Below are 27566 nucleotides of genomic sequence, written 5' to 3'. Positions count from 1 at the left end.
TTCGGATGTTTTTCAGCAGCAGGAACTGGAAGACTAGTCAGGATAGGGGGAATGTAGCAATGTACAGGGACATCCTGAATGAAAACCTGCTTCAGAGTGCTTTTGACCTCAGACTGGGGTGACGGCTCATCTTCCAGCAGGACAATGACCCAAAGCACACCGCCAAAATATCAATGGAGTGGCTTCACAACAACTCAGTGAATGTCCTTGAGTGACCCAGCCAGAACCCAGACCTAAATCCTATTGAACATCTCTGGAGAGATCTGAAAATGGCTGTACACTGTCGCTTCCCATCCAACCTGATAGAGCTTGAGAGGTACTGCAAAGAGAAATGGGCAAAAATTCCCAAAGACAGGTGTGCCAAGCTTGTGGCATCAAATTCAAAAAGACTTGAGGCTGTAATTGCTGCCAACAAAGTACTGAGGACAAAGGCTGTGAATACTTATGTACATGGGATTTTTCAGGTTTTTATTTTTAATAAATTTGCAACAAAAACTCTTTTTTCACATTGTCATTATGCGTTATTGTTTGTAGATTTTTGAGGAAATAAATTTAATCCATTTTGGAAATAGGCTGTAACATAAAATGTGGAAAAAGTGAAGCGCTATGAATACTTTCTGTATGCACTATATATCAATATTTCATGTAACATAAAACTCTAATGTACAGTATGTAACTTATGAGAAAACAACTAAAAAGAAGCAAAGTAGTGTCAACAAAAAAGCATAAAATTTGAAATGTCATGCAGGGAATTCTGGGAAAGTAATATATGGTTGTTCACCATAGGCATTGTTTTTTATGTAGCATTTTTACAGTTTTTCATTCATTCATTCATTCATTCATTTCGGCTTAGTCCCTTTATTTATCTAGAGTCGCCACCGCGGAATGAACCACCAACTTATCCAGCATATGTTTACACAGCGAATGCCCTTCCAGCTGCAACCCATTACTGGGAAACATCCATAAACTCTCATTCACACACACTACGGACAATTTAGCCTACCCAATTCACCTATACCACATGTCTTTGGACTTGTGGGGGAAACCAGAGCACCCGGAGGAAACCCACACGAACACGAGGAGAACATGCAAATTCCACACAGAAATGCCAACTCGAACCAGCGACCTTCTTGCTGTGAGGTATATCAAGAATCAAGTTTTTTTAACACTATTAAAAAGGTTACAAATTCAATTCATCATTTAAGTAAAAAAAAAATATATATATATATATTTTTTTTTTTTCTGAAAACTAATTATATCTATTGATTTTACAACAACAGTCTACAGTTATCTATAAGGCAAGTCTTATCTATTGAATCAAGAAGCCCCAAAGATGATTGTGAATTTTACACAATTGGTCTGAATTCAGTGTAATTCACAGTTTTTTTTTATTAGCTAGTTTATTCAATAAATACTATGCAATTGTTGGGGAGTTTTTAAAAAAAACATTTTTTCCACTACAATATAATTCTGCTAGCAGAATGGTTACCAACAGACAGATGCAGTGTGACAGTAATAATGATGTAAATAGGTCACAGGTGTATGATTCTAGACACAACTCAGCCAGCCATCAAGGAATGATGACTATTAATTTTATAATAATAATATTTTCTACTGTAAAGTATTCATTCAAGTTTACTTTTCTTGACTGTCATTTTTAATCTGGCGATATATGGTATGAATACATTTGTCAACTAACTTAAAAAATTCCCACCCAACATTTTCTTAACTTAATATAATAATACAGTACTATAAAGACAGTGTCTTCTATTTAAATATACCACAACTCTGTTTGGAGCTCAAAGGTTTGCTCATCTACAACCTGTGTGAGTATGTCAGGGTCAAGACTTGTGGCCAAAAAGACAAGTAGCTTTAAATTATTATTATTTTAGCTATGGACTAGTATACAGAGCCATATTCATGTTTATGGTTGCAAAAGTCTGCATAAACCAGAAGTTCCTGTCGACTTTACTTAAATATTTTGATATATTGTTTTCTCTCTAACTGAAGCATTCAGTTTTTCCACTTACAAAGTCCACCATGTAAATAGCAAATGTGCCATTGTGCTACTCAACTGACTCTTAAAAGGAATGGGAGATGATACTCTGATTGGTTTAATGCACATAATGTGCATTTAACCAATCAGAGTATGATCTCCCATTACCAATGCTTAAAACACACTCATAACTCATTAAGAGAATAAGCACAATCCTGTTAGACCATGCTCCGGGGTGCTAACCGTATTTTTTCGCCCTTAATATAGATTCTCACACGGCCTTAATGCTTTTGCACCATATGCTTTAGGCTTTGCACCTAGTTTTTAAAATAGAGCCTCTAGTATTAATATTGTTTTTTCGTTATTCGTTCATTTATTTGTTTGTTTTTAATTACTAACTTACTTACTCACTAACTCACTCTCTTAACTAAAAGGCAAACAACATAAACAGCTTGCCAAAACCAATTTAAACAGATTTATTGATAACATGGAACAATCATTTGGCACACACAACTTAAAATACTCCATCAATTGTCATACAGGGGCAAAATGTACCTTGTTATTATTATTGTGAGAAATAGTGCACATTTAACTTTTTAAGGTTTTCGCAATGATGATAAAAATTTGTAATGTAAGGAAGATGATATGATCTTCATTCATAATGATGTCTTTATTTGTTGTAACACTGTTATGTGCAGCGAAATCGGACCCCTCCAACCATACATAAACATCATACATTTAATGTTTTACTTTTATTAAGTGCATTTTTGTTTGTATATGGTGTCAGTTATACTTCTTATATTATAAGAAGTTTATCATAATCTGCAATAATTAGTATCTGCAGGTCACACATAATACTATGAAATTGGAATCCACCAAGAAAATTGCATTCGGTGCATGTCTAAAAAGTACTCATACTTTACTTTGACACATAACATTGAGACCACCCACTCATAGGCTGCAGCATTAATTTGAATATCTCTCAGCAGGTCGTCGTGGGAGTGTGTTTTTAATAAGACCAGTGAGGTGGTGAATGCGCAGGAGCTGAGGTGCTGCCAGCGTGTCGTACAGTTGTGTAGAGACTGTCTACTTATCGTCTACAAGTTTGTGGCCGACTCTCGCGGTTCACTCAGTGGACTTAGCCCAGACTGGGATGACACAAGGTATAGTAACCAATCAAGAACACTCAGTGTACTGCACTTACATCCTCATTAATATAATAACACTACAGAACTGCATTTAGTACAATAATTGAAGAAATTAAGTGATTCATTGCATCTCATTTATAGCTGGAGGGAATTCATACCATCCACATCTATACGTTTTGCAAGTTAGTTCTGTTTGTGAATTATGTAAAAATACTGCATTTATATAATGTATTTATCAGAATTTTGAAAGGAATTTAGAAATTGCAGCTTTTCCATACGACGGCGGACTTGTGACATGGAGTGGGGTTGACCGTGATGACAGGCAGTGTTGGGGGTAACTGGTTATAAGTAATGTGTGTTACATAATATTATTACTTTTCCAAAGTAATGAGTAAAGTAACGCATTACTTTTAAAAATAAGTAATATTATTTGAGTTTTAAAAAAATGTAACGCGAGTTACATTTTACCTTGTTTTTATTGACTTTTACAAAATATATTGCAAAACAAAAATTACCTTAGTCCGGTTTAATCACATACTCAATGAGAGAGTGTGCTGAGAGAGAACAGACAGTCAACACTCATCAAGGTGTACTGTTCTAGTTAATTAATAACTCAGGATATTGGATTATTTCGAGTCAGAGCGGGTATCCGGTATGTTAGTACTTACTGAAGACGCAGACTGTTTCATGACAACGCATTCAAATTAATGAACTGGTTCGACTGATTCGCTTAGAAGATTCAGTTAAAACAAACGATTCATTTGCGAATCCCCCGTCATCACTACAGGCAGTCAGAAACAGATATTTTTGCAATGGATCCTTGTTATTTATAACTCCTCGAAGAAAAGAAGTGGATTGTTGTAGGTATAAAGTGTAGATTATGTGCAAGCAAAACTCTTGACAACTGCAAGAAACACAACATCAAAGAAAAAAAACTAAAAATTAAAACGTTCTACAGGTAAAGCAATTAATTTGACTAAACTAAAAAATGTTTATTGCTTTTATTGTTGAAGAGATGCAGCCACTGTCTACTGTTGAAGTGACTAAATTTTGTAATATAGTACAATTTTTTTTTCTCTTTTGGGAAAAGATTTACACATTTCTTCAATGTGATTTTGTGACTTTTATCTTCTTATTGTTTATTTTAGTATTAAACATTTTAAAGGTTTAAAATCTGTTTTTTCCTTAATATAAATTCTTTCATGTTAGTACTCTTAGGCTTTATTGCAATCTTTTTCTCAATGGACAGTGAATTTACTTAATAACACAAAACGTACAAAAGTAGCAAACACAATAAATGCTTTCATTAATCTGTATATACAGCATGTATAGCTCTGGGCTAAGAAAGTTCTCAAAATATGATTTAATCCTACATTTTTTAAAGAAAAATGAAGGTGTAGGTCAGCACCATTCAATTGGCGGCCCGCGGGCCCCAAGGCAATTTGTTCTGTAAATTTAGTTCGAAAAATGGTCGCTATAGTTATAAAGTGACGTGCGTCTGTTCAATACAGCATAAGCTACAGTTGAAGGCTGCGCAGAGAGTGAGTCAAGTGACATTAGGGGACGAGTGGTCTGTGCAGCCGAAAACATTTGGATTTGCACACAGTAGAAATGATCTCACGCCGTAGCGGTAAGAGTTGTGCGTGGCTTACAGTGCAATATAAACAAAAGATACGTTAGATGAATTATTACAAATTATTTAAATGATTATGAATGTATGAACGCAGATCATAACAACAGTTCATTTAAATTCTTAGCTAATATAAAGCTTAAATTAACATTATTCTTTGTTCTGTCATTTATTTTCATTGTAATTTTATCACTCATGTTTAAATCAAAAACTTTTTCATTTATTTTAATCCAAAGACAGAAATGGACTATTGTTTGTTTTTCATTCATATTTTGTGCTGTATTTAGCTATTGAGCAGCAATAAACAACACCTTAAAATATAAGCAGTTTTTTTGTGATTTTCTAAACTAGTCGTGTTTTAAATTTAATAAATGAATAATAATCGTGATAACAGTGACACCATGATTATTCTTCAGACTATATAATCGTCCAACCAAAATCTATAATTGTTGCATCCCTAATTGTTACGCAGTTTAAAACATAACATATGAATGTGTTTGAATGTAGAAAAAGCCTACTTGAAAAATACACTGATTTTGTTGTGCTTCGAAATACAACATTTGAATATGTTGGTAAAAAAAAACACATTGTACAATGCAGTGATGTTATGTAGTTTCAAAATGAAAAAAAAAATAAAAATACCAACGTGTGTGTCTTAAGGAGCAAAAATACAGCATATTTGCCCTTATATTGCTGTTGTGTCATCACTTATATTGACTTATACAAGTCATATCTCTCTGGCCCCTCTTTTGGGATGCTTTTCATGATCTGGCCCCATGACAAACTAAATGAATAGCCCTGCTGTAGGTTATATAGGTGGTTTTTAAATGCAGAGCTTAAAAAAGGTGAAAAAACACCTGCAAGCTCTGAAAGAGATCAAACCTTAGCCAGATAATGAATAGTACCTGTCAAATGTAACGCAGTACTTTCCATAAAAATGTGCCTTTGAAAACACTTTAGATTGGGTTTAGTCAGTTAGTCAGTTAGTCAGTCGACAGCAACCTCTGCTAGATTTACGTGAGAACAACAGACGCGAATGGCACCCGCGAGAGAAATATGAGCACACAGCGACGTCTGATGGATTCGCAAACACAAAGACTGCACAAAAACGTACCTCCTGGGATGCATTTGGCGCTCTCCACAAATGTACGTAGGGGTATGTTTTCAAAATGAGAGTGGGTTGGTATATGTGCTCAGGTGTGTTTAGTTGGCAGGTTGAATGTGGCAGGTACAACTGAGTATACTACTGCAAATTAAAGAAATATACAAGTTTGCTAATTTTGGGGGGCTTCTGCCTTTTTAATTATTTTTTTAATGTGACTTTATGTGACCCAAAATAAAAAAGTTTAGGCCAAATTCATGAAACAGACACTTTTTGAATGTAGCATTTCAGGTCAAACACTCATATTTAATTCATGAATAAAAAGTCAATAGTCTTTTCAGTGCAAACACAACCTTTCCAAGTAAATGTTGTCCTTTATACAGAAGATTACATTTGATTCACCAAATTCAGTCTTGCATTAATAATGTTGTGCTGTAAAGACAAGTTCTGACTGATTATGGTAAAATGTTCCTCAATTCACCAAGGGTGAAAGTTAACTTGCATTCCATATATTCAAACTGAACACTATAGTGCACCAGGAGAAATACAATAATGCAATTCAGTTTGACAAAATATCTCCACATTTACTGAAACTCTGAACTTTTATGTACTGTAGTTATCATCACCTTAATACTTGGGTTTATTTCATGTCAAAACAATCATTTGAAATATAATGATAGATATTTAAGCATCCTCGCCATCAGACAATATGTTGCAGTGTTATGTTGTCTTCCACTGCAAATCTATGAAGGACTTTTATTTTCTTTCTTCATCAAACAACTACAATAAAACAACTTTGATAATTGTTGTAGTTTTTACTGTATTTGTTAAAATAGTTTTGTTGTATCGATAAATCCAGCTAGTATGCTGTTTAATCAAGCAGTGAGTGATATTTGTCTATTATTGTTTGATTGACGACAATGACTGATGATAGACAATCATTTTAAAACAATATATATTAATTAATAAATTATTACTAGGGCAGCATTAAATGCAAAAAAGCATCATAGACCTTACTAAAAGGAGCTAAAAATGTCAAAGATAGAATTTATTCCACACAAACTTATTTTCTAAATCAACCATGATATTTTAAGATATTTTAAAGAAGCTCCATCTGAATTGGTATTTAGATGTATAGATTTACGGAATATAAAAAAAATTGGACACCAAAACATTCGGATGGTAGGGTCAGAATTTGTCATCAACAATATGAAAGCATGGATCCATCCTGCCTTGTACAGTATCAACAGTTCAGGCTAGGTGTAATGGTGTGGGGGATGTTTTCTTGGCACACTTTGGGCCTATTAGTACCAATTGAGCATCCTGTCAACACCACAACCTGCCTACCCACATAGCAAAATATCTCTGGCCCAGCTCTGGCCCACACAATCAGCTGTTGCTTGACCCACATGCCGCAGTGAATTACGGTACATGACTGGACCAAGTCTGTGCTTCCAGACAAGAGCCAAACATGGACCAAATCTGGGCCAAGTCTTAGCCAAGTTAATAACCCATAACTGAGCCTGAACTGGGCCAGATATGTTGGTGTGTCACGACTGCAATGAAATTGATAAACCCATGAATCATTGCACTTTAGGTGTGCTATGGGGGTGCCTTTCCTCGAAGCGACCTGATAGGTAGAATTTTTTATTTTTATTTGAAAATAATACAAATGTGTTTTTTATGGGTCAAGATAGACCAGACTCACATGGCCCATATATCAATTATTAACATCTGGGCCAAATACTACATTTTACATCTGGCCCAAGTATTGTGTGCCGCCTTAAAGACGGTGACACCTCTGCCAAACCAGGCCCATGTTTGGCCCACATGCTGTATGCCACTGCCGAATGAATGCCTGCTGTGCTAGATTTATGCCAAATCTGGGCCAGAATTCTTTGCTACCTGGGTAAGTATTGTTGCTGACCATATCCATCCGTTTATGACCACAGTGTACCCATCTTCTGATGGCTACTTCCAGCACGATAGCACTGCATGTCATAAAGCGCGAATCATCTCAGACTGGTTTCCTGAACATGATAATGCGTTCACTGTACTCAAATAGCCTCCACAATCACCAGATCTAAATCCAATAGAGCTCCTTTGAGATGTGGTGGAACAGGAGAATCGTATCATGGATGTGCAGCCCACAAATCTACAGCAACTGCGTGATGCTATCATGTCAATTTAGACCAAAATGTTTAGGAATATTTCCAGTACCTTGTTGAATCTATGCCGTGAAGGATTCAGGCAGTTTTGAAGGCATAAGTGGGTACAACCTGGTACTAATAAGGTGTACAGTACCTAATAAAGTGAATGTAGTATTAAAACAATTAAATCATGTCTGGTGTGGAATCTCGTTCATTGATTTAGTTCTATAGACTCTATTTTTAAAATCCTTTAAAAATTATGGCAGTTCTGAGGCCAAAAGAGGTTCCTACCTGATACTAGTAGGTGTATCTAATAAAGTGGCTTGTGAGTGTATAGTGAACAATATACTGACAGAGAGAAGAAAAAATATATATTTAGTAAAGTCATTATTTTTATTCTATGTGCCCACAAAGGGTTTCTTGTAGAATAGCCACAGCCATATCACCCAGTATCCCAAGACCAGTTAATCACTGAAGCTAAGCAGGGCTGAACCTGGTCAGTACCTGGATAGGAGACCACATGGGAAAACTAGGTTGCTGTTGGAAGTGGTGTTAATGAGGCCAGCAGGTGGTGTTAATGAGGCCATCAATCTGAGTCCTAATACCCCAGTAAAAATAAAGGGGACACTATACTGTCAGTGGGCGCCACCTTTCGGAAGAGACGGTAAATCCAAGTAGATGCTGCACACTGGTGGTGGTGTGGAGAAACTAACCCCTCTCATGATTGTGAGGCGCTCTGGGTGTATGGCATTACCCAAAAAATGAGCTATATAAATACACAGATTACATTACATTACATTACATTACATTACAGCTTGGTAGTATTTCGATTGAACCACTGAAGTCATATGATCTGTTTTGAGGATGTTTTTTTCAGATTTTTTTTTTTTAGATGAGTTTCTGAGGGAGCTCTCAGAGTTCAAGTAAACTATCATAGTTTGTGTTTCGAATGCAAACTAATGTCTCAGGGGTTTGGAATGACATGAGAGTAATATCATTTTCAGTTTTGGGTAAACTATCCCTTTAAAGGTCCCATTAAGTGCTGTTAAAATGTGCATTTTTTTATTTGGTGTTTGATATATAGCATGAAGACAGGGTGGGACATACAGTATAGTTGCCCCTCCCCTTTAAAAAAAATAGACTGATTTCATGCTGCTGCCATTTTAAAAGCGAAATCGAGGCTGCGGTGGGAAGAAACCTGAAAGTACTGTTTGGAGTCACACAGGAATGTTGGGTACCTTGCTGTATATCTTATCACCGAAGAGAAAGTGACACAAATTTCTAATTTCTGAGTGACCCGAAGATCCGTTCTGAACGGAGAGTAAAAAATAAAAAGCATATCAGACCTCATTTTCAGCTAAATTGAGGGAAATTGCAATAGTTAGCTAACGTTTTCTTTGCCAAACACACGTTTTAGATGCCATTTATCAAACTCAAGTTAATGAACTGATTCTTTTACTATATTAGACTTGTCACAATACAAAATTTCGCTACTGATATTTAAAAAAAAAAACAACAGAATTTCTAACTAACATTTAAGTGCCGTCGATTTGCCATTGTGTTCACCAGTGCTCAACAGAAATGGCTGTTAAAACGCTCCAGTGATCGTGTATCTGTGTTTACACTCGATGGAGAGTGGTGACCTTCATGGCCAATCACAGTCATTTCTGTTGAACACTGGTGAATACTATGACAAATCAGTAGTGTTTCAGAACATGCTCAACAGCGATTAAATGTTAGCGGGAAATGGACGTTTTTAAAATTTCAGTACCGGGACAACACTATTACAGACGACACAAGAGTGTGCTAAAGATGACTGCATTATTTAATCGCTCACCGGGTTACATAGGCTGAAGCAGGGAAGCGTCCCCATGGTGTTTATCTTGTGCCATGAACTGAAGCCTAGGAGGAAACTTAAGCGTATTACTCTTAAAAAGATTGTGATTTTGTTTGATGACTAATCTGATTTTATTTGTTTAAATTAAACTGAACTGAATGATATTAAAGTGATGCTTACACCATATCTGCACTTTGAAATCACAGCAACAGTTGGAGGTTTGCAGTCCACAGCATGTTGTTGCAATGTTTACAGTGCTGGTCTGATATATCCGGGTTTCCCTCGCCGCAGCCTTGATTTTTTTTATTTATTTATTTTTTTAAATGGCGGCCGCATGAAATAAGCGTATAGTGTCACTGTTTTATCACAGCTCTGCCAGTGAGGGTGGTTGAGCTTAAGCACATCAAATTAAAAGCAAACAAGAAGCATCTTGAATGGAGCAAGACTGAGGATGGGCATCTATAAGGTTTAAACGGTATTACTACTTTTATTGATACCACTTATCGGTTGACAACCGATGTTGTCATCAGTTGACAACACTTTAATGGTTCTCTTATTGGTTCCTGTAAAAGAATGTACAATAGTTTGAAGGAAAATGACTCAGTTTTTTACCATTCTTCTGGAGAAAAATCAACATGTTTGCCTTTTCTGGCAGTAGATCTTTCTTGGTTTATTGTGCTCCCTGCAGTTGAAAATACTCTCTTTGAGTTGCAAAATGCATTTAAATGAGGTAATGTTTATGATTTTTCATTAACGCATTCACATAAATGAGTTAACAGTGTTTTGGGAGTTAACTGTGTTCTTAATACAGTTTTGGAGCATCTTGCGATTATAAAAAAAAAAAAAAAAAAAAAGCTGCAACAGGAATCAGTCCAAGGCACTCGAAAAATATGAAAAATTTCAAAAGCCTTTATTCACATGGCTAAATCTTAAAAAACCTACGCGTTTCGGCAAGGATCTGCCTTCATCAGGGTAACAGTGAGCAGATGCGTCTAGAGTCTCTTTTGAGTACTACGATCACATGACTCATTTAAATATCTTAACAACACTCAAATAATTTAACAAACAAAGTCATAAATGTATATATGTATATGTATGTGTATATATGTATATATGTGTATGTATGTGTGTATGTATGTATGTATGTATGTATATATATATATGTATGTGTATGAATGTGTATGAATGTGTGTGTATATATATTTTTTTTCCTCATATATGCAATTGTATGTCTGTGTATGGTTATGTCACCCTCTATTTATGCCGAATTAATGATGATAGTTAACTTTGTTTGTTAAATTATTTGAGTGTTTTTGAGATATTTAAATGAGTCATGTGATCGTAGTACTCAAAAGAGACTCTAGACGCATCTGATTACTGTTACCCTGATGAAGGCAGATCCTTGCCGAAACGCGTAGGTTTTTAAAGATTTAGCCATGTGAATAAAGGCTTTTTAAATTTTTCACATTTTTCCAGTGCCTTGGACTGATTCCTGTTGTTGTTTTGATGAATCCCTTACCCACCGAGCACCGACCAAATATTTGAGTTACCCCTGAGCGCTTTTTTTGTTTGTTTTCTGGATTAATAAAAATAAGCTGTTTTTATAATTTCTTAATAAGCATACTTTATTATTATTTATTATTACTATTCATGGGCTATATTTGTAAATACAGCTGATGTAAAAACATTTTAAATGTTTAAGATTGATTTAGGCTACTGCAGGAAAAAAATTACTGTTTTCATTGTAATTCAATGTGTTTGTTTATTTAACTATTAATATTATACTAATTTAGGTGATTGACTGCTGGCATAACCATGTGGATGATGTAACGTTGCTGTTAATAGCTAGACAGTCAAAAACTTTTCAATACTTTTCATTGCAGTTAATGCACCTTTGAAAGATATTTTCACTTAGCCAGATTGCTTGCGCTACCACTTATACAAGAAAACAACTTGTTGCGTTTGTTGCAGCGGGCATTGTCGTGGTCTACCCGTTTGGTTCCCTCCCCAAGCTTACAAGCTGTGTGCGCGCGAGTCTGTGTCGCAAGCTATGTGCGTGCCTAGCTTAGCGCGAGCCTCCGCTAAGTGTGCGCGCAATGCTGAGAACTGTGAAGGTTTTTATACGAGCATTTCTCATGTGAGATTGCCAACTGTGCTGACAAATATCAAATATCGTAAATTAGAAAAGGTTGGTCAGTTAATTTATGCTACTGTAAAAAATGTTTATTCAGCAATAATTCTCCAGTACAGATAGTAGAACCGTTACGTCAGAGCTTATCCATACTTCGGTTATAATGTAGCACTGATACCGATAAAGTACTGAGTTTCGGTACCCATCCCTAGGCAGATACTAGAGAAAAGAGACCATTTGATTGGTCAGAAGATTTGATGAGATAATGAAGTATTAGGTGATGGCAAAACAAATGTTGATCCATTTAGGTGGAAGTGACACTGCAATTTTTAGATGTTTACATCTTCTATATGCAAGTTTTGTCACTGTTTTTGCGCACACTAGATTATAGACATCCTTATGACCAACATACTGATACTAACTTTAGTTTCATTTCACAGGACCTTTAAGTATATTATTGTAATATTAGCATATGAATCATGCAAAATGATTAGTTATTTTCTCCCCTGAAGTGTATTACCCAAAATTGTGTCCTTATTTGCTGGATGACTCTCGTCATGTCATCCTTTGGCTTTATCTTTTGGTTTTGGATCACACTCTTTCCCTCATGTCTGATCTTTGGCCACCAACCTTTGCCCACCTGTTTGTTTTGTCTTTCTGTATTTCTATTGGAGTGTAGCCATAGAAAACCAGTCAGTTGCATTTGATTTCCTCTCAACTCTCTATACCGACACACATCCACTCTCTTCTCACATTTGTGTTCTCTCAGGACATGCCTCATTGACGACTCATTGCTGGAACGGCCCTTGGGGATCAGTTATTTTTCAATCAGCCGGCATCTGCTTTGGCTCGTTAGGAAAATGATGCTTGAGTATAAGGCCTCATCCTTTTCTCTTACTTGATCGAATCCTCTTTCTTCCTTTGTCGCATTTATCACGTAACTGCCCTCTATTCAATAGAAACTCTGACATGTACAGTTTTTTTAACTAGAAATTAATTGTAACCCTAAATCAACAGTTACTCACAAAACACACAGATGGATACATAAATAAATCGGCATTATTTATTAGTTCTTATTGCTTCATTCAGGTAAAGCCCGGCTCACACTGTGCAACTTCTAATAATCCTGTCATCGAATGTATTGTATGTCAAGAGTGCATGAATGTGATCCCCATGGCACAACAATCAACGCACCCCAAGTTTGACGTCATCCATCCGTGACACTTTCACTATCCCGCTTCTGACATAATACCATTTACAAATTGTAGTGGTAGTTTTACTCACTGCATGCCTCAATAATAAAACCAATAAAACTGTTTTGACATTTCCTTGAGGTTGTTTGAACTCATTTTTTGAACCAAAAAATATGGCTTTTGATTTTTCAGCTCCTATTGGTTCTTAGTTTGATGCTCTATGCAGCTAAATCACACTGCAGGAGAGTGTCTGAAATCTTCTCACACTGCCAGAACTTCAATCGCAATGGCCATTAAATGGCTGTTAGACTAGGATTACTGGAATCTTAAGATTTCCCAAAATTGTTTTAAGCCATGCTCACACTGTGAGATTTCAGCTACGATTTTGTCTATCTCAGACAAATTTGGGAAATCCTAAAAGATTCCTGAAATCCTAGGCTAAAGTCTGTGATCTTTAATCATTGGTTTGACATGTTCACAGACAGCCGCTTAAAGCCCGTTGCGATCAGATTTGTCCTCTGATGAAGTTCTGGCAGTGTCAGAAGATTTCAGACACTTTCCTGCAGTGTGAGCTGCCATGAGTGTCAATCCAAGAACCAGTAGGAGCTCAGAATATGATGACGCAATCAATGTGACAATTCAGATGACCACGGAGAAATGTGTTTTTTTTTTCTTTCTGGATTTATTATTGAGGTGTGCTGTGTGCAAAATTGGTGCTACAGATTATTTACGTTTGCTGTGAGGAATCATTTCAGAATGCGGGATAGTGAAAGTGTCATGGATAGATGACGTCAAACTCCAGTGGAGTTTTCTTTTCTGTTTGGCGTGTCTTCATTGTTGTTCAGTCTGACATGAGACAGCTGAGATCTAGCTGTAACATCATTAGATGTTGATGTTTGGTTGATTTTAGGTTGGACGTTGGACATTGACGTCGGCCTGACGCTGGGTTCTGCTGTCAACCCGACGTCAATGTCCAACGTCCATTCTAAAATCAACCAAACATCAACATCTAATGATGTTACAGTTGTTTGGACGTTACCACTATGATGTCTATCAGACATTGGATTTTGGTTGCCATACCTGAGAAATAAATGTCAGTATTTGACATCAATATGACGTTAGTTTAAGATGTTAATTTGATATTGGATTTTGGTCACTTTCCAACACAACCTAAAATCAACCAAATATCAACAAATCAAAATAACATTGTCCTTAGATGCTGGCTAGACATTGAATTTTGGTCACCTGATGTCATAACCTAGATTTAACCTAGTATTACCGTCTTATGATGTTGTGCCTGCTATAATGCTACAATCGTTTAGGATTATAAAAAATTGCATAGTGTGAGTCGGCCTCTAGACAACCTAATCAAGGCTGAAATCGCTGTTTGAGCAGGGCTTTAGGACCAAGTTTTGAGATTTCTCACTTTCTGAAACAACCTTTTGTGGTCACTGGGGTCTTTTAAATAAGCCACTCCCCACTACAGCCATTTTTACCATCCATAATTAGCTTTAAATTCAATTTTTTAGTAGAATTTCTATTTCACGGTGGCTCAGTGGTTAGTACTGTCGCATCACAGCAAGAAAGTCGCTGGTTCGAGTCCCAGCTGGACCAGTTGGCTTTTCTGTGTGGAGGTTGCATGTTTTCCCGGTGTTGGCGTGGGTTTCCTTTGGGTGCTCCGGCTTCCCCCACAGTCCAAAGACATTCGATATAGTTGAATTGAATACACTAAATTGGCCGTAGTGTATGAGTGTGAATGAGGAAGAACTTTCTTAATACTGGGTTGCAGCTGGAAGGGCATCCACTGTGTAAAATATATGCTGAAATAGTTATCGGTTCTTTCTGCTGTAGTGACCTCTGAAATAGAGAATAAGCTAAAGGAAAATGATTGAATGAAGGATCATTTGCAAACATCCACCTAATATTAGCAGACTATACATATTTTTGAAATCCACTTAATTTATAGATGGGTTTAATAACATTAATGTCAGCAATCTGATGTACTGTTGCCGATTGATTGCACTAGCCAGTAAAAAAAATGAGTTGAAATGCATTTCAAAAACAAAAGGGATTATAGTTCATATTTCATAAATAATTACAAAAGTTAAAAAATGTAAGGTTTTTCCATCCATGACGTCATTAGAATTCAGTTTTATTCAAGCAATGGAACCTATAACATTATTTTAGTATAAAAGGAGACATTCTCAAGTCTCTGTAGGCTGACATTTAAAATTTAGTGAGAATTTATGTCACATTTTGAAAACATCCACCTAATACTAGCATAAAATGAATACTGAATTGTGGTTCATATTTCATAAATCATTACAAAAGTAAAAAAAAAAAATCTAAAAGGTTTTTCCATCAAATGAGTCATTAGAATTTTGTATTTATTCAAGCAATGGAACGTATAAAATTCTTTTAGTATAAAAGGAGACACTCTCAAGTCCCTGTAAGTTGACATATAAAATTTTATTAGAATTTATGTCACATGATGGACTTTTTGTAAACATCCACCTAATATTAGCATACTATAAATATTTATTAAATCCACTTAAATTATAGATGGTTTAATAACTCTAATGTGAGCAATTTAGTGCTGTTGCAGATTGATTGCACTAGCCAGTAAAAATCAGTTGAAATGCATTTTAAAACAAAAGGGATTATAGTTCATATTTCATAAATCATTACAAAAGTTAAAAAAAATCTAAAAGGTTTTTCCATCAAAGAAGTCATTAGAATTCAGTTTTTATTCAAGCAATGGAACCTATAAATTACTTTTTGTGTAAAAGGAGACACTCTCAAGTCCCTGTAAGCTGATATTTAAAATTTTGTGAGAATTTCTGTCACATTTTGCAAACATCCACCTAATATTAGTATTAAATCAATATTTATTAAATCCACTTATTTTACAGATGGGTTTAATAACACTAATGTGAGCAATCTGGTGCTGTTGCAGATTGATTGCACTAGCCAGTAAAAAATGAGTTAAAATTTAAAAAAAAAATCTAAAAGGTTTTTCCATCAAAGAAGTCATTAGAATTCAGTTTTTATTCAAGCAATGGAACCTATAAAATACTTTTAGTATAAAAGGAGACATTCTCAAGTCCTTGTAAGTTGACATTTAAAAATTTTATTAGAATTTGTCACATTTTGCAAACATCCACCTAATATTAGCATAAAATGAATTGAATATTTATTTAATCCACTTAATTTGTAGATGGTTTAATAACACTAATATAAACAATCTGGTACTTTTGCAGATTGATTGCACTATCCAGTAAAAAATGAGTTAAAATGAAAAACAAAAGGAATTGTGGTTATTATTTCATAAATCATTACAAAAGTAAAAAAAAATCTACGTTTTTTTTCCACCAATCTAGTCATTAGAATTCAGTTTTTATTCAAGCAATGGAACCTATAAAATACCTTTAGTATTAAATGGAGACATTCTCAAGTCTTTGTAAGTTGACATTTAAAAATTTTGTGGGAATTTATGTCAAGATGTGAAACTATCTAGTCATTTTTTTTCTTCTCTTTTGAGAAGTGTGATATGATATATGGTGAATGAAAACATCTCTTTTTTTTCTAGCAAAGTGTCTAAAAGTTCTCTCTCCTAAAGTTTTGCGCAGCATGTGGCAGTTGGGTGATAGAGTGGCTTTAAACAAGCAAACAGACGTGAGATATGTGCAGATCTTCGAGCGATTGTGTGTAATTAGTAAAGCACACACACGTTCGAAGGTTAGACAGCTGGCGGTTCTCTAGGGGCTTTGCACTGGCAGGTTTTTCCAAGAACTGCTCAATGATCAAAAGCCAAAGACCTGGAGGAATCCTCACAGAGGTCCAATTAAACACTGCCTGCAGCCTGATTGGACCCTGAGTGATGGAGCTCTCTTATGGATGAGACTTCCTTACAGGGAATTCTTCAGAGCCAGAAAGGCCCACCTCCATATATGTTCATATTTGAATTTCATATTCCTTTGACATTTCCTTTTGTTGACCAGACTCAGCAGTCTGTAGTGAAAAATATGGTAATGAGCCTCAACCCCAACCCAAAAACCAATTCCTGAGAACTCACCTGTCTGGAGTTCCCGGAGGAAAGAAGCAAAGAATCGGCCCTGATTTTGAAAGCTTTAATGAAAGAAACATAAGGAAAGATCATATGCACATGATGCGAAAGGTGGCTTGATATATGCAACGGAAATATTCATACATATTCATTTCTGTCCAGAGTGGATCCATAACACAGGAATGCACTGCAAACGCATGTGGAGCGCAATATCATGAGGAGATTCAAGGACGTGCTTTTATAAAAGTTAATTTAATTCCTTGCCAAGTCTCTTGGCCCTGTCTTTCTGCAGCAGGGGCTTTAGAACAAATCTTCTTTTGTTAGATAAAGAGCAGTCCTAATTTGTACTGGAATTATGTATTGCTGTCGTAACTACAGCATTACATTTGTACAAAGCCACGTCATGTGCTTGTTTCGTGTGTTTTGACTGAAAAGAGATGTGCCACTCTCTTCCTTTATTTCTTTTTTTCTTTCTCTCTTTCTTTCTTTCTTTCTTTCTTTTACATTCAACAACATTATTTTAACATGATAGAGAGGTTTTTTATTTTACTTGAATGGGCGACTTCGATCAATTTCACACAATCAATTTCTGTTGGGACAACATTCAAGTTCATTTTTCAATCCATCTTTATTTCTATAGCACTTTTACAATGTAGATCGTGTCAAAGCAGCTTAACATAGAAGTTCTAGTAAATTGAAACTCTGTCGGTCCAGTTTTCAGAGTTAAAGTTCAGTTTAGTTCAGTTCAGTGTGGTTTAATTTTCACTGCTGAAAGTCCAAACACTGAAGAGCAAATCCATCAATGCGCAGCTCCACGAGTCCCAAACCAAGCAAACCTGCGGTGACAGTGGTGAGGAACAAAACTTCACCAATTGATGAAAACGAAGGAAAAAAAACTCGAGAGATACCAGGCTCAGTTGGACACGACCATGTCTCCTCTGGCCATACTTCTTGTGCAGAGCTGTAGTCTAGGTGCCAGTGGCTGGAGAATGCTGGACGTCCATTGTGGAGAAGCTGCATGTGTGAGTAGGTCTCTGGCTGGTGATCAGGCTGGCCCACAAGATCAATGCAGAGACCTGTCAGTCACTGGTGTCTTTCAGGAATCAGTCTTATGCTCTTCACTTCTCCATGACAGCATGCTGCCTGGTCCTGGGTTATGGAGAAGTCCCCTATGGTTGGCATAATCTCTTTGCAAGTTAAAATAAGTTTTATTTATCTATTTATTTATATATATATATATATATATATATATATATATATATATATATATATATATATATATATATATATATATATATATATACAATTTTTTTTTTTTTTTTTACAAATTTAATTGTATTGTCCCAGAAAACCAATCAATAATTGTGTTGTCTTAGCTTATTTTATATTGGAAGTTTGAACAATTAAATACTGAATTTCTTGATTTAAAAAAGTACACTACCAGTCAAAAGTTTGGGGTCAGTTTTTTTTAAAGACATCAAGGCAGCATTTATTACATGTAAAAAATATTGTTCAATTGTAAAATATTTTTTTACAATTATAAATAACTGCTTTCTTATTGTATGTAGTTACAAATTAAATTATTACTCCAGTCATTATTGCTTTTATTACTATTAGCATTAAAGGGCACCTATGGTAAAAAATCTACTTTTCAAGCTGTTTGGACAGACAAATGTGCATGTATGGTGTATAGACTGTCATATTGGGGTGATATAAGCACACCCAGTGCTTTTTTTTTCAATTTAACAACATAAAAAACGGTGGACCAATTGGAGCGGTTTTCAAACCGACCACAACTTTACGTAGGAGAGCGGTCCCCCCGCCCACCAATATTGATTGACAGACGCGTCATCATATCCTCAGTTTGTTGATTCACGTCCGCCATTTTCAGCGTGAGTCGAAGCGATATCACTAAAGGAACACCCTAGCTCTATTTTTAGATGCAAGGCTCATTGGGCTCAACACAAGAGCAATATTCTCCACATTATCGCTCTAATCGGAATTATTGGTTGTATCTTTAGGTAGGTTTGCAAACATGTGTACTTCTCATTGAGTCTACCTTATACTTCAGTCGTTTGCATTTCTCGCGATCCCAGAAGCTCCCTGGGATCTTAACTAGCATATGTTTTAGAATTCTAAACATGGGTTTCTATCAGGGTTCACTCAAGTCGACGGCTGGGCGTCGCTGACCGCTGCAGAAACCAATGTTTAGAATTCAAAAATGCGTGGCGCGACGATTCGGGACACGTCATGTTTCTGGTGCGCCACAGAGAGTGTCTGGTGTGCCGTGTCGCGGCTTTGAGCGGCGCATCCGGTGCCTCATTCAAAGTTAATTCAGTGTGCGTGGTTATTAGTTTCTGTGTACAAGCTCGGCACTTGAAACTAGCACACAGTTGGCTGTAAAACTGTACAAAGACACAAATGATTTTGTACTCTCTGCTTGGTCTGTGTCCGAGTCGTATATGTACGACTGAATGCTGATCATCTCACTCCAGCTTTTTCTCTGTCTGCCTGTCAGACTCTGTTTCAAACGCAGAGCGGGTGAGCTCATGGCCCCGCCCCCTTCTTACATTGGCGGGAAGCCGAAACTAATTTACATGTGAAGCAATACACCCATAAACCAGCGAACTGTGGACACGCCCCCAACATGACACTTTTTAACACATTATGATACAAAAAATCTGAATTGTGTTTTAATCTGAACCTAAACGGGCACACTCAGAAGAACCATAATACTAATTATAAATCATAAAAAAGAGGTAAACTATGTGCCCTTTAATACTAATAATAATAATACTAATTAATATTAGAGTGATTTTTGAAGGATCATGTACTCTGAAGACTGGAGTAATGAAGCTGAAAATTTGTCTTTGTAATAACTGGAATAAATGATTAAATTAAATGAGAATCTACTTTTGAACAGCTATTTTATAGTGCAAAAACATTTAACATTTTTACAATTTGTACTGTATTATTGATCAAATAAACGCAGCCTTTGTGAGCAGGATAAGCTTATTTTAAAACATTTAAAAATCCTACTGACCCCAAAGTTTTAACCGGTAATGTAAATATTTGCATTTATTGAATACATACTGAATAATATTTAGAAAGTCACGTACATGTATAAATCATCTTTTGTAGAACAAGGAAATAATATTATTTGTATCAAGACACAAAAAGCCATTAAACAGAAATGAAGTATTGCAGACAGAAACATCTGTATAACTTATTACTATCTTTTAGTAGTTTAAAATTCCTGTGAAGTGCTTTGAAATGTGTATTTTTATATTTTTATTCTGTGTTTGACGTAATTTCAACCGAAGAGGGTGGGATATTAAGTAGAAAAAACAGCCAATAGTGTTTTGTTTTATCACAGCTTTGCCAGTGAGAGTGGTTGAGCTTAAGTGCATCAAATGAAAAGCAAACAAGAAGCGTCTTGAAGGGGGAGGGGCATGTCAGATACTAGAGAGCATTTGATTGGTTATGATGTAATGAGAAACTAAAGTATGAGGTGACGTGATTAACACCGTTGATCAATTTGGCAGAAAGTGACAAACTACATGCTTTACATGTTTATATAAGTTTTATATCGTCTAAATGTTATTTTTTTCACGGTTTTGGAGCGCACTATCTTATAGATATCCTAAAAACTAATATTACTGATACATCAAAAAACTTTTTTGTAATTTCATGGGACCTTTTGTATATTCACAGATAGATTCTTGTTTAGCATTTGTTTATTCAAACAATTGAGTCTGTGCCGAATATTTACCACAGCAATTTGTTTTTTGTCACTGCGTTATTTAATTAATTGTTCAAATTGCCTTGTTTCGTGTTTATAATTATAATTAAGCTGTTCTGACATTAGCTTGTGTGGGTCGTCAGCTGTCCAGGCTGGTTACCCTTCATGTCTCCATCTAGGCCCTAATTATCTAACCTGTTATCCTGTCTGGAAACAGGATGCATTAAACAAGTTCTTATCTGGTAAAACAAGTCACGTTCAGCCACTTGTGTCACTCATTGTTTAAAAAAAACAGCACAGTGAAACATGCGGGTCGGCAGAGGCGATGGGAATCTGAAACATCAAGCTGACAGAGAATTGGAAGCAAATAGAGAGGAAAAGTGCCTGATCTCTTTAGGTGACCTTTGTGCCTCTAATCCTGCCTTTGAGTCTGGCATCCAAGCCCCATTTCTGATTCCTCTCTCCGTCTGTGCAGGTATCTGCTGCCAGTCACCTCCCAGTTCATCATCAAGTGGCCATCTTCTAGCTTCGGCCGCTCTTCATCTTCAACGCGCCCCCGCAGTGTGTTTACCGCACGAATGGGCCACTTCTGATGACCCACAACCTGCTGGGGGAGAGAATATTCTGACCTGTTTTGCAGGGCGTAATGCCTGGGACCTTCAACAAACATATTGATGGAGATTATTTAATGCATATGATCGAGCAGTTCTCTGCCTCCTTGTCTGCTGTAAAAAAAAAAGATCTGCTGCTTTGTTATGTTTCTTAGGATGCTTGCAAATAAATTCATAACCTTCTCATCTTTACAAAGACTTCTACAACAGATTACAGCGGATTGTTTCAGGATCGTGGGTTCAGGAAAGACTATATTCACTTTTCTTCATTGACCATGGTGTTATTTTACTTATTAATACACAACATGGCGCGTCTTTCTTAATACTCACTTTAGCTTTTATATAATTTAATATTTATTTACAATTGGCCATTTACACAGGATCTCGATAGAAATGTGAAATGCAATGTATGAATGTTATCACTCGATTGATTGGGCATTATCAGTGGTTATCAGCTGATAGATACTGGGAGCCTTACAAGGCTTTTATCATCAATCCACATGGTCAATCAGCTATAGATCACATACAACTGCTATTTATTAAATATCCCATTAATTGTATTTTATTAACGTCTACCCCTAACCGCAGCGGCAGATTTAGTGATCTAGAGGCCCTAAGCAACTCCAGCCATGGGGCCCCCAAGCCCTGAAATAAATATAAAGTAAAAGTAAAAATTCTTTTTTTTTTTTTTTTTAAACTTCTTTTTTTATATCACTAAATCTTCATTTCTACGTTTTATTTTAATGTAAGCTTTACATTTTGAATAATTAGATGTCTTAAATTGAATTTACAACTAAAATTATGGAACGTGCAACGACACATGCACTCCGGTGTTCGCTGCGACCCAGGTTTGATTCCTGCCTCGAGGTCCTATGCCGATCCTTCCCCTCTCTCTGCTCCCCACACTATCCTGTCAATTGTCTCTACTGTCCTGTCAAACTAAAAAGGTGAAAACCCCTAAAAAAGTAATTATTAAATAAAAAAAAAACAGATCTGGATCTTGAGTCTTCTCTATTATTATAGCTGATTAACCATGAGAATTATTTATAAAAAATTGCTATTGTATTTTATTAACATCTACCCCCACCCCAACACAAAACACAACTGTCACAGTAATGTAAAAACAGATCTGGATCTGGAGTCTTCTCTAGTATTATAGCTGATTTACCACGAGAAATATTAAAATTATTTATTAAATTTGCCATTAATTGTATTTTATTAACGTCTACCCCTACCCTAAACCCAACCGTCACAGTAATGTAAAAACAGATCTGGAGTCTTCTCTATTAGTATAGCTGATTAACCATGAGAAATATTTAAATTATTTATTAAATTTGTCATTAATTGTATTTTATTAACGTCTGCCTCTACCCCAACCCTAAACGCAACCTAGAGTAATGTAAAAACAGATGTTGATGCCTATGGCGTAGTGGAAAGTGCACTGACACATGCACTCCGGTGTTTGCAGCAACCCGGGTTTGATTCCTGCCTCGAGGTCCTATGCCGGTCCTTCCCCTCTCTCTGCTACCCCAACATGAAACGCAACTGTCACAGTAATGTAAAAACAGGTCCGGATCTGGAGTCTTCTCTAGTATTATAGCTGATTAACCACGAGAATCATTCAAATTATTTATTACATTTGCCATTAATTGTATTTTATTATTATTTATTTATACGTCTACCTCTACACTAACCCTAAACCCAATCATCACAGTAATGTAAAAACAGATCTGGAGTCTTCTCTATTAGTATAGCTGATCAACCATGTGTATGAATGATAACAGCCTACCAGTTGGCGCAGAAGGCCCCTACTTGCCCATATCTATTAGCTGATAACCACTGATAATGCCAATTCAATCAAGTGATAACATTCGAACCAGGTGAAAATAGCCTCATGTGTTATGATGGCCACATGAGGCCATTATATGTGAGACTAAATGTGAGACTAGGAATTTGGAATATAATGTGAGACTTGTCTGTTACTTTAGATTTACCAACCAGTTTGATTTATTCATTCAAAATTTTACATGTTACATGTTGTTGCATGAAGTCTGAAAGATCACATGCAAAAGACTATACTTTTAAAATACTGGAATTCATGTTATTTGAGTGCCCTTCCAAGGAAGAGAAAGTGTTAAGAAATAGAATTGGGGTTGTAAGGGTTGGTTTAGTGTTTTATCCCTATTAAGGTTAAGAATTGTAAACGCTTGGAGTAGATGCTAGGTGTTATACTAGAATATAGTTGCCTGTTCTGAATTTAAAGTTGAGATCACCTATCAACTTAAGGGATGCAAGTTTGTTTAAAAAAAAAAAATAGAAAAAAGAGCCATATTGTGTAGATGCAAATATGAACCTCAGCATCTGAGCTGTCCGATGTCTGTCCTAGCAGTGTTGAGAGGGTTTTTCAACATTGCTGCTGATAGAGTGTGTTTGGGTAAATTCTCTGAACTCAATGTGCTAAAACTCGGACGGCTGCATCTTGAGGATACTTGAATTAATTTATGCTAATTATTTTATTAAAATGTTTACATTTCATTTGAAGGATTTGTTTATATGCTTGTTCGTTTTAACCATGGCATTACCAGTCCCAGCAAGCGTTTTTTTTTTGTTTTGTTTTGTTTTTTAAAGATGTACAATAGATGTCATAACATAGTCGTCTTGGCTAAAACAATGCTAATTTGGGCTGTCAGTGAAAATCTAATCGACATCTAAGAATAGGCCAAAACTAGACTAGTCATCAAATGAACAGAACACATATAAAGTCTATCTAATTGGTCTATTTGACGACTAGTCTAGTTTTGGGCTATTCTTAGATGTCGATTAGATTTTAACTGACAGCCCAAGCCTTGTTTTAGCCAAGCTGTCTATGTTTAGATGTCTATTAGACGTCTATTAAAGACAAAATTGTTTGCTGGGGTGTTTCAGTCATTTTATGAACAGATTAACCTTTAATGAAAGTACTGTACAAAATGCTAATTGCAGAGCTTTGCTTTGAATCTGATTAAAGTAAATGTTAATGTAGTGTTGTAGTAAAAGTGACCTGGATGTGCCAGCTCAAACCACACTGTGCCAACACTACTCAGCAGTGTTGTTGAGGAGCTCTGTGTGATTGTTGGTAATATCAATCATTTAATATCATTCAAAGTTTATGGAATTGAGAATGTGCTGTTTAAAAACTGGCTGCTGTCTTTTCTTTCCTTCCCCCCTCCTTTATTTTTTCTGTTTGTTAGTAAGAGAACTTGTAGTGATGGTGTTCAAATAGCTAACTGTTTAATTACTTCTGGAAACAGTGATCACCTATTCAGCACACCGTTTCAGTATTCATTTTCCTTTTTTCCATCATGTCACAATGCCAAATATTATTTTTGCCTGGATTTTCATTCAGGAGAATGGTTTTAATAGCAATAAAAGGCTTAAACATCAAAACATCTGGAGAATTGTGTTTGAAAATCTCATTGAGCTGCATCTGACCTCTCTGACTTTTGCTTCTTTCTCCTCAGGGTTTCTTAACACAAGGAATCTTATCCACACACCACACATACAGTGAAATCCACAGCATGACACTCCATGTCATTCCACACTGTCTCACACGAGATTTCAGTGCATAACCTTGTCATGTTTTGATCTAACCTGAGGTCAGTCTTGAAAACTAAAAACTGCACTGCAAAAACTGCTTGCTTCTTCCCTTGTCTCTTATAACAAAGGAGAGGCTGTGATGATGTTACTTAGCAACAGCAGAGAAAAGCATTGAAATTGAAACGTGCGTTGACACATCAGTGTGATTCTTGAATCAACGAAATGAAAGTGTCAACAGCTGACACTTGATACAAGCTTTGATTAAAGTCAGTACATTCCGCCTTTATTTCTTTATTTTTGCTATTGTCCCAACTGTTTTTGCAGTTTTATGAACAGCCAACAGTATAGCCATGGTCATTTTCTCAATGACTGAAGGTCATGAAGTTACTGCTTAGTTGTTTGCTTCTTCTTTTACTGCAGCATTTGAACTTTGATTTGATGACATTACTGTTGAGTTATTATAAGAGCCCCTATTATACATTAAAAAGGGTCATATTTTGGTTTTAAGGGTCTTCAACAACAGGCTGATATGCATGCAAGTTCAAAAAACACTTTCATTGTCTCATAATATACATTTATTTTTACCTAGTTATCCCAGCGACTCCCATATGATTTGTTTAGCAATTAATTTGTTCCCAAACCCCTTCTTAGTGCATTGCTAATCTGCACTGACTGCAGTCTGTTGCAATTGGTCGACAGTGTTCAGCATGACACAGAGTGAAATGCCCACCAAGGCTTATCAACAGTTTAGACGTAGTTAGAGAGCAGAGTGTATGTGTGAGCAAACCTGCTAACTCTCCTGTTTTTCCCAGGAGTCTCCCATATTTCAGACCCATCGCCCACCACCCTCCCTTTTTCTTATTTATGCCAGAAAACAATCGTATTAATTAAATACATAATTTGCAATCTAGAGAAAATAAGGAGGCAACCATTTTAATCGCACTTACTTTCACTTGTGAAATGGAAGAAGAAACTGGTCCATGAACTGTGTACTGTAAAGTTCCTATCAAGCTCTGACAAAGTCCCATACATCAATAGTCTTTTCTGATCCTTCCTTTAACAAACGGCCGACGAATCCCCCGTTGTACGTGTGTAGATTACTGAAGCACTCGTCAGAAAAGTGAGGGCTATAATGCTGAGGTATTTTTGCGAAAATAAACCTCAACCACTGACTCTTCACATTTTTATCTTTGGGTAGAGAAAATAACACTAACTTTCCATCACACTTCCAATAATATCAAGCTGAGCACAATGTCTTCATGACTTGATTCAACTGGGATCTGCTACAGTGTTTGTCTTCCTTTTTTTTTTAGCTGTTGTTTGTGGGCGGGGAAGCAGGTTTAAATTTGCACGGGCAACAATTGTGCAGGGCTTTCAGAGGTGCTGGATCCGGCGTGTTCCGTCACAAATTAAGCCATGCCCATTTGTACCTATTGAGCATCATGTCAACGCCACAGCCTACCTGAGTATTGTTGCTGACCATGTTCATGCCTTTATGACCACAGCGTACTATACCTGCCAACAGGAGTCTCCTATATTTCAGTCCCATCTCCCGTTTTGTTCTGTGTCCCGGAAAACTCCCGGAGCTCCCGAACCCGGATCTTCCGGACTAAAATCTCTGAGGAATACTTCCAGTAACTTGTTGATTCTATGCCATGAAGGATTGAGGCAGTTCTGAAGACAAAAGGGGGTCCAACCAGGTATGAGTAAGGTGTACCTAATAACCCAAAACCGAATCCAGTGTGGGCATTTTCAGTAAAGCCCCTCTGCCAACTGGAGGCTTGTTCAGGATCCTTGTACTGTAGTCTCCAACTCCGTCAGTTTTGCTACCAGACTCTTTGTAATGACGTTCTGAGCTCATAGGTCTGTTGGGTGCACCTTTTATTTTCATGTCAAGTGCTCATTCAACAGTCTCATTTAGATCATTTGGTTAATTAAATACTTGTGTTTTTCAAGTGCGGGGATTCATACCATTATACCTTTGCACTCCTCAGTCATTGTGAAGGACAGCTTGCTAAATGAAAATTGATTCATTAACGCTGATAGCTTCATTTGGCTCTTGTTTTTCATATCCTCAGATGGAATGCAAGGAATGTCCATAGCTTGCCTCCCGTCCATCTTCTCTTGATCCACTAGCAGGTATTGATTTATGATTACAAACAGCCACAGTGATTGCTCAATTTTCACTGAGCAACTAACTTTTAGAAAGACAGGCAGCCACAGTGAGTTGTAGTGGTCAAGTAATGAGGAGAATGAACGGTCTTGTCAGCCTGTCCAATGCTTTCGAGTCTTATTGTCAACAAATCTTGTTCTTTTTTTCTTTGTAATCGAATACATTTCTCCTGTGACTTGGACTCATTATGCATGCCTTTTCTTCTGAGGTT

The 27566-nt window shown here is 36.4% G+C and overlaps 1 protein-coding gene across 1 annotated transcript in view; it reads left to right on the top strand.

Moving 5' to 3' along the window:
- ttll7 (tubulin tyrosine ligase-like family, member 7) overlaps nucleotides 1-25032 on the top strand; it is a 220960-nt gene extending 195928 nt beyond the window's left edge. Inside the window, 2 exon segments of the mRNA XM_056468436.1 lie at nucleotides 2986-3159; nucleotides 21471-25032. Of these exon segments, the coding sequence (XP_056324411.1) occupies nucleotides 2986-3159; nucleotides 21471-21588 (292 nt within the window). The 3' untranslated portion in view covers nucleotides 21589-25032.
- Nucleotides 25033-27566: the final 2534 nt, after the last annotated feature.

Source organism: Danio aesculapii, chromosome 11 (assembly GCF_903798145.1).
Source record: "Danio aesculapii chromosome 11, fDanAes4.1, whole genome shotgun sequence".
In the NCBI taxonomy this organism is placed as follows: Eukaryota; Metazoa; Chordata; class Actinopteri; order Cypriniformes; family Danionidae; genus Danio; species Danio aesculapii.
The sequence above is the reverse complement of the archived record's forward strand: the minus strand, read 5'-3'. Positions and strand labels throughout refer to the sequence as shown.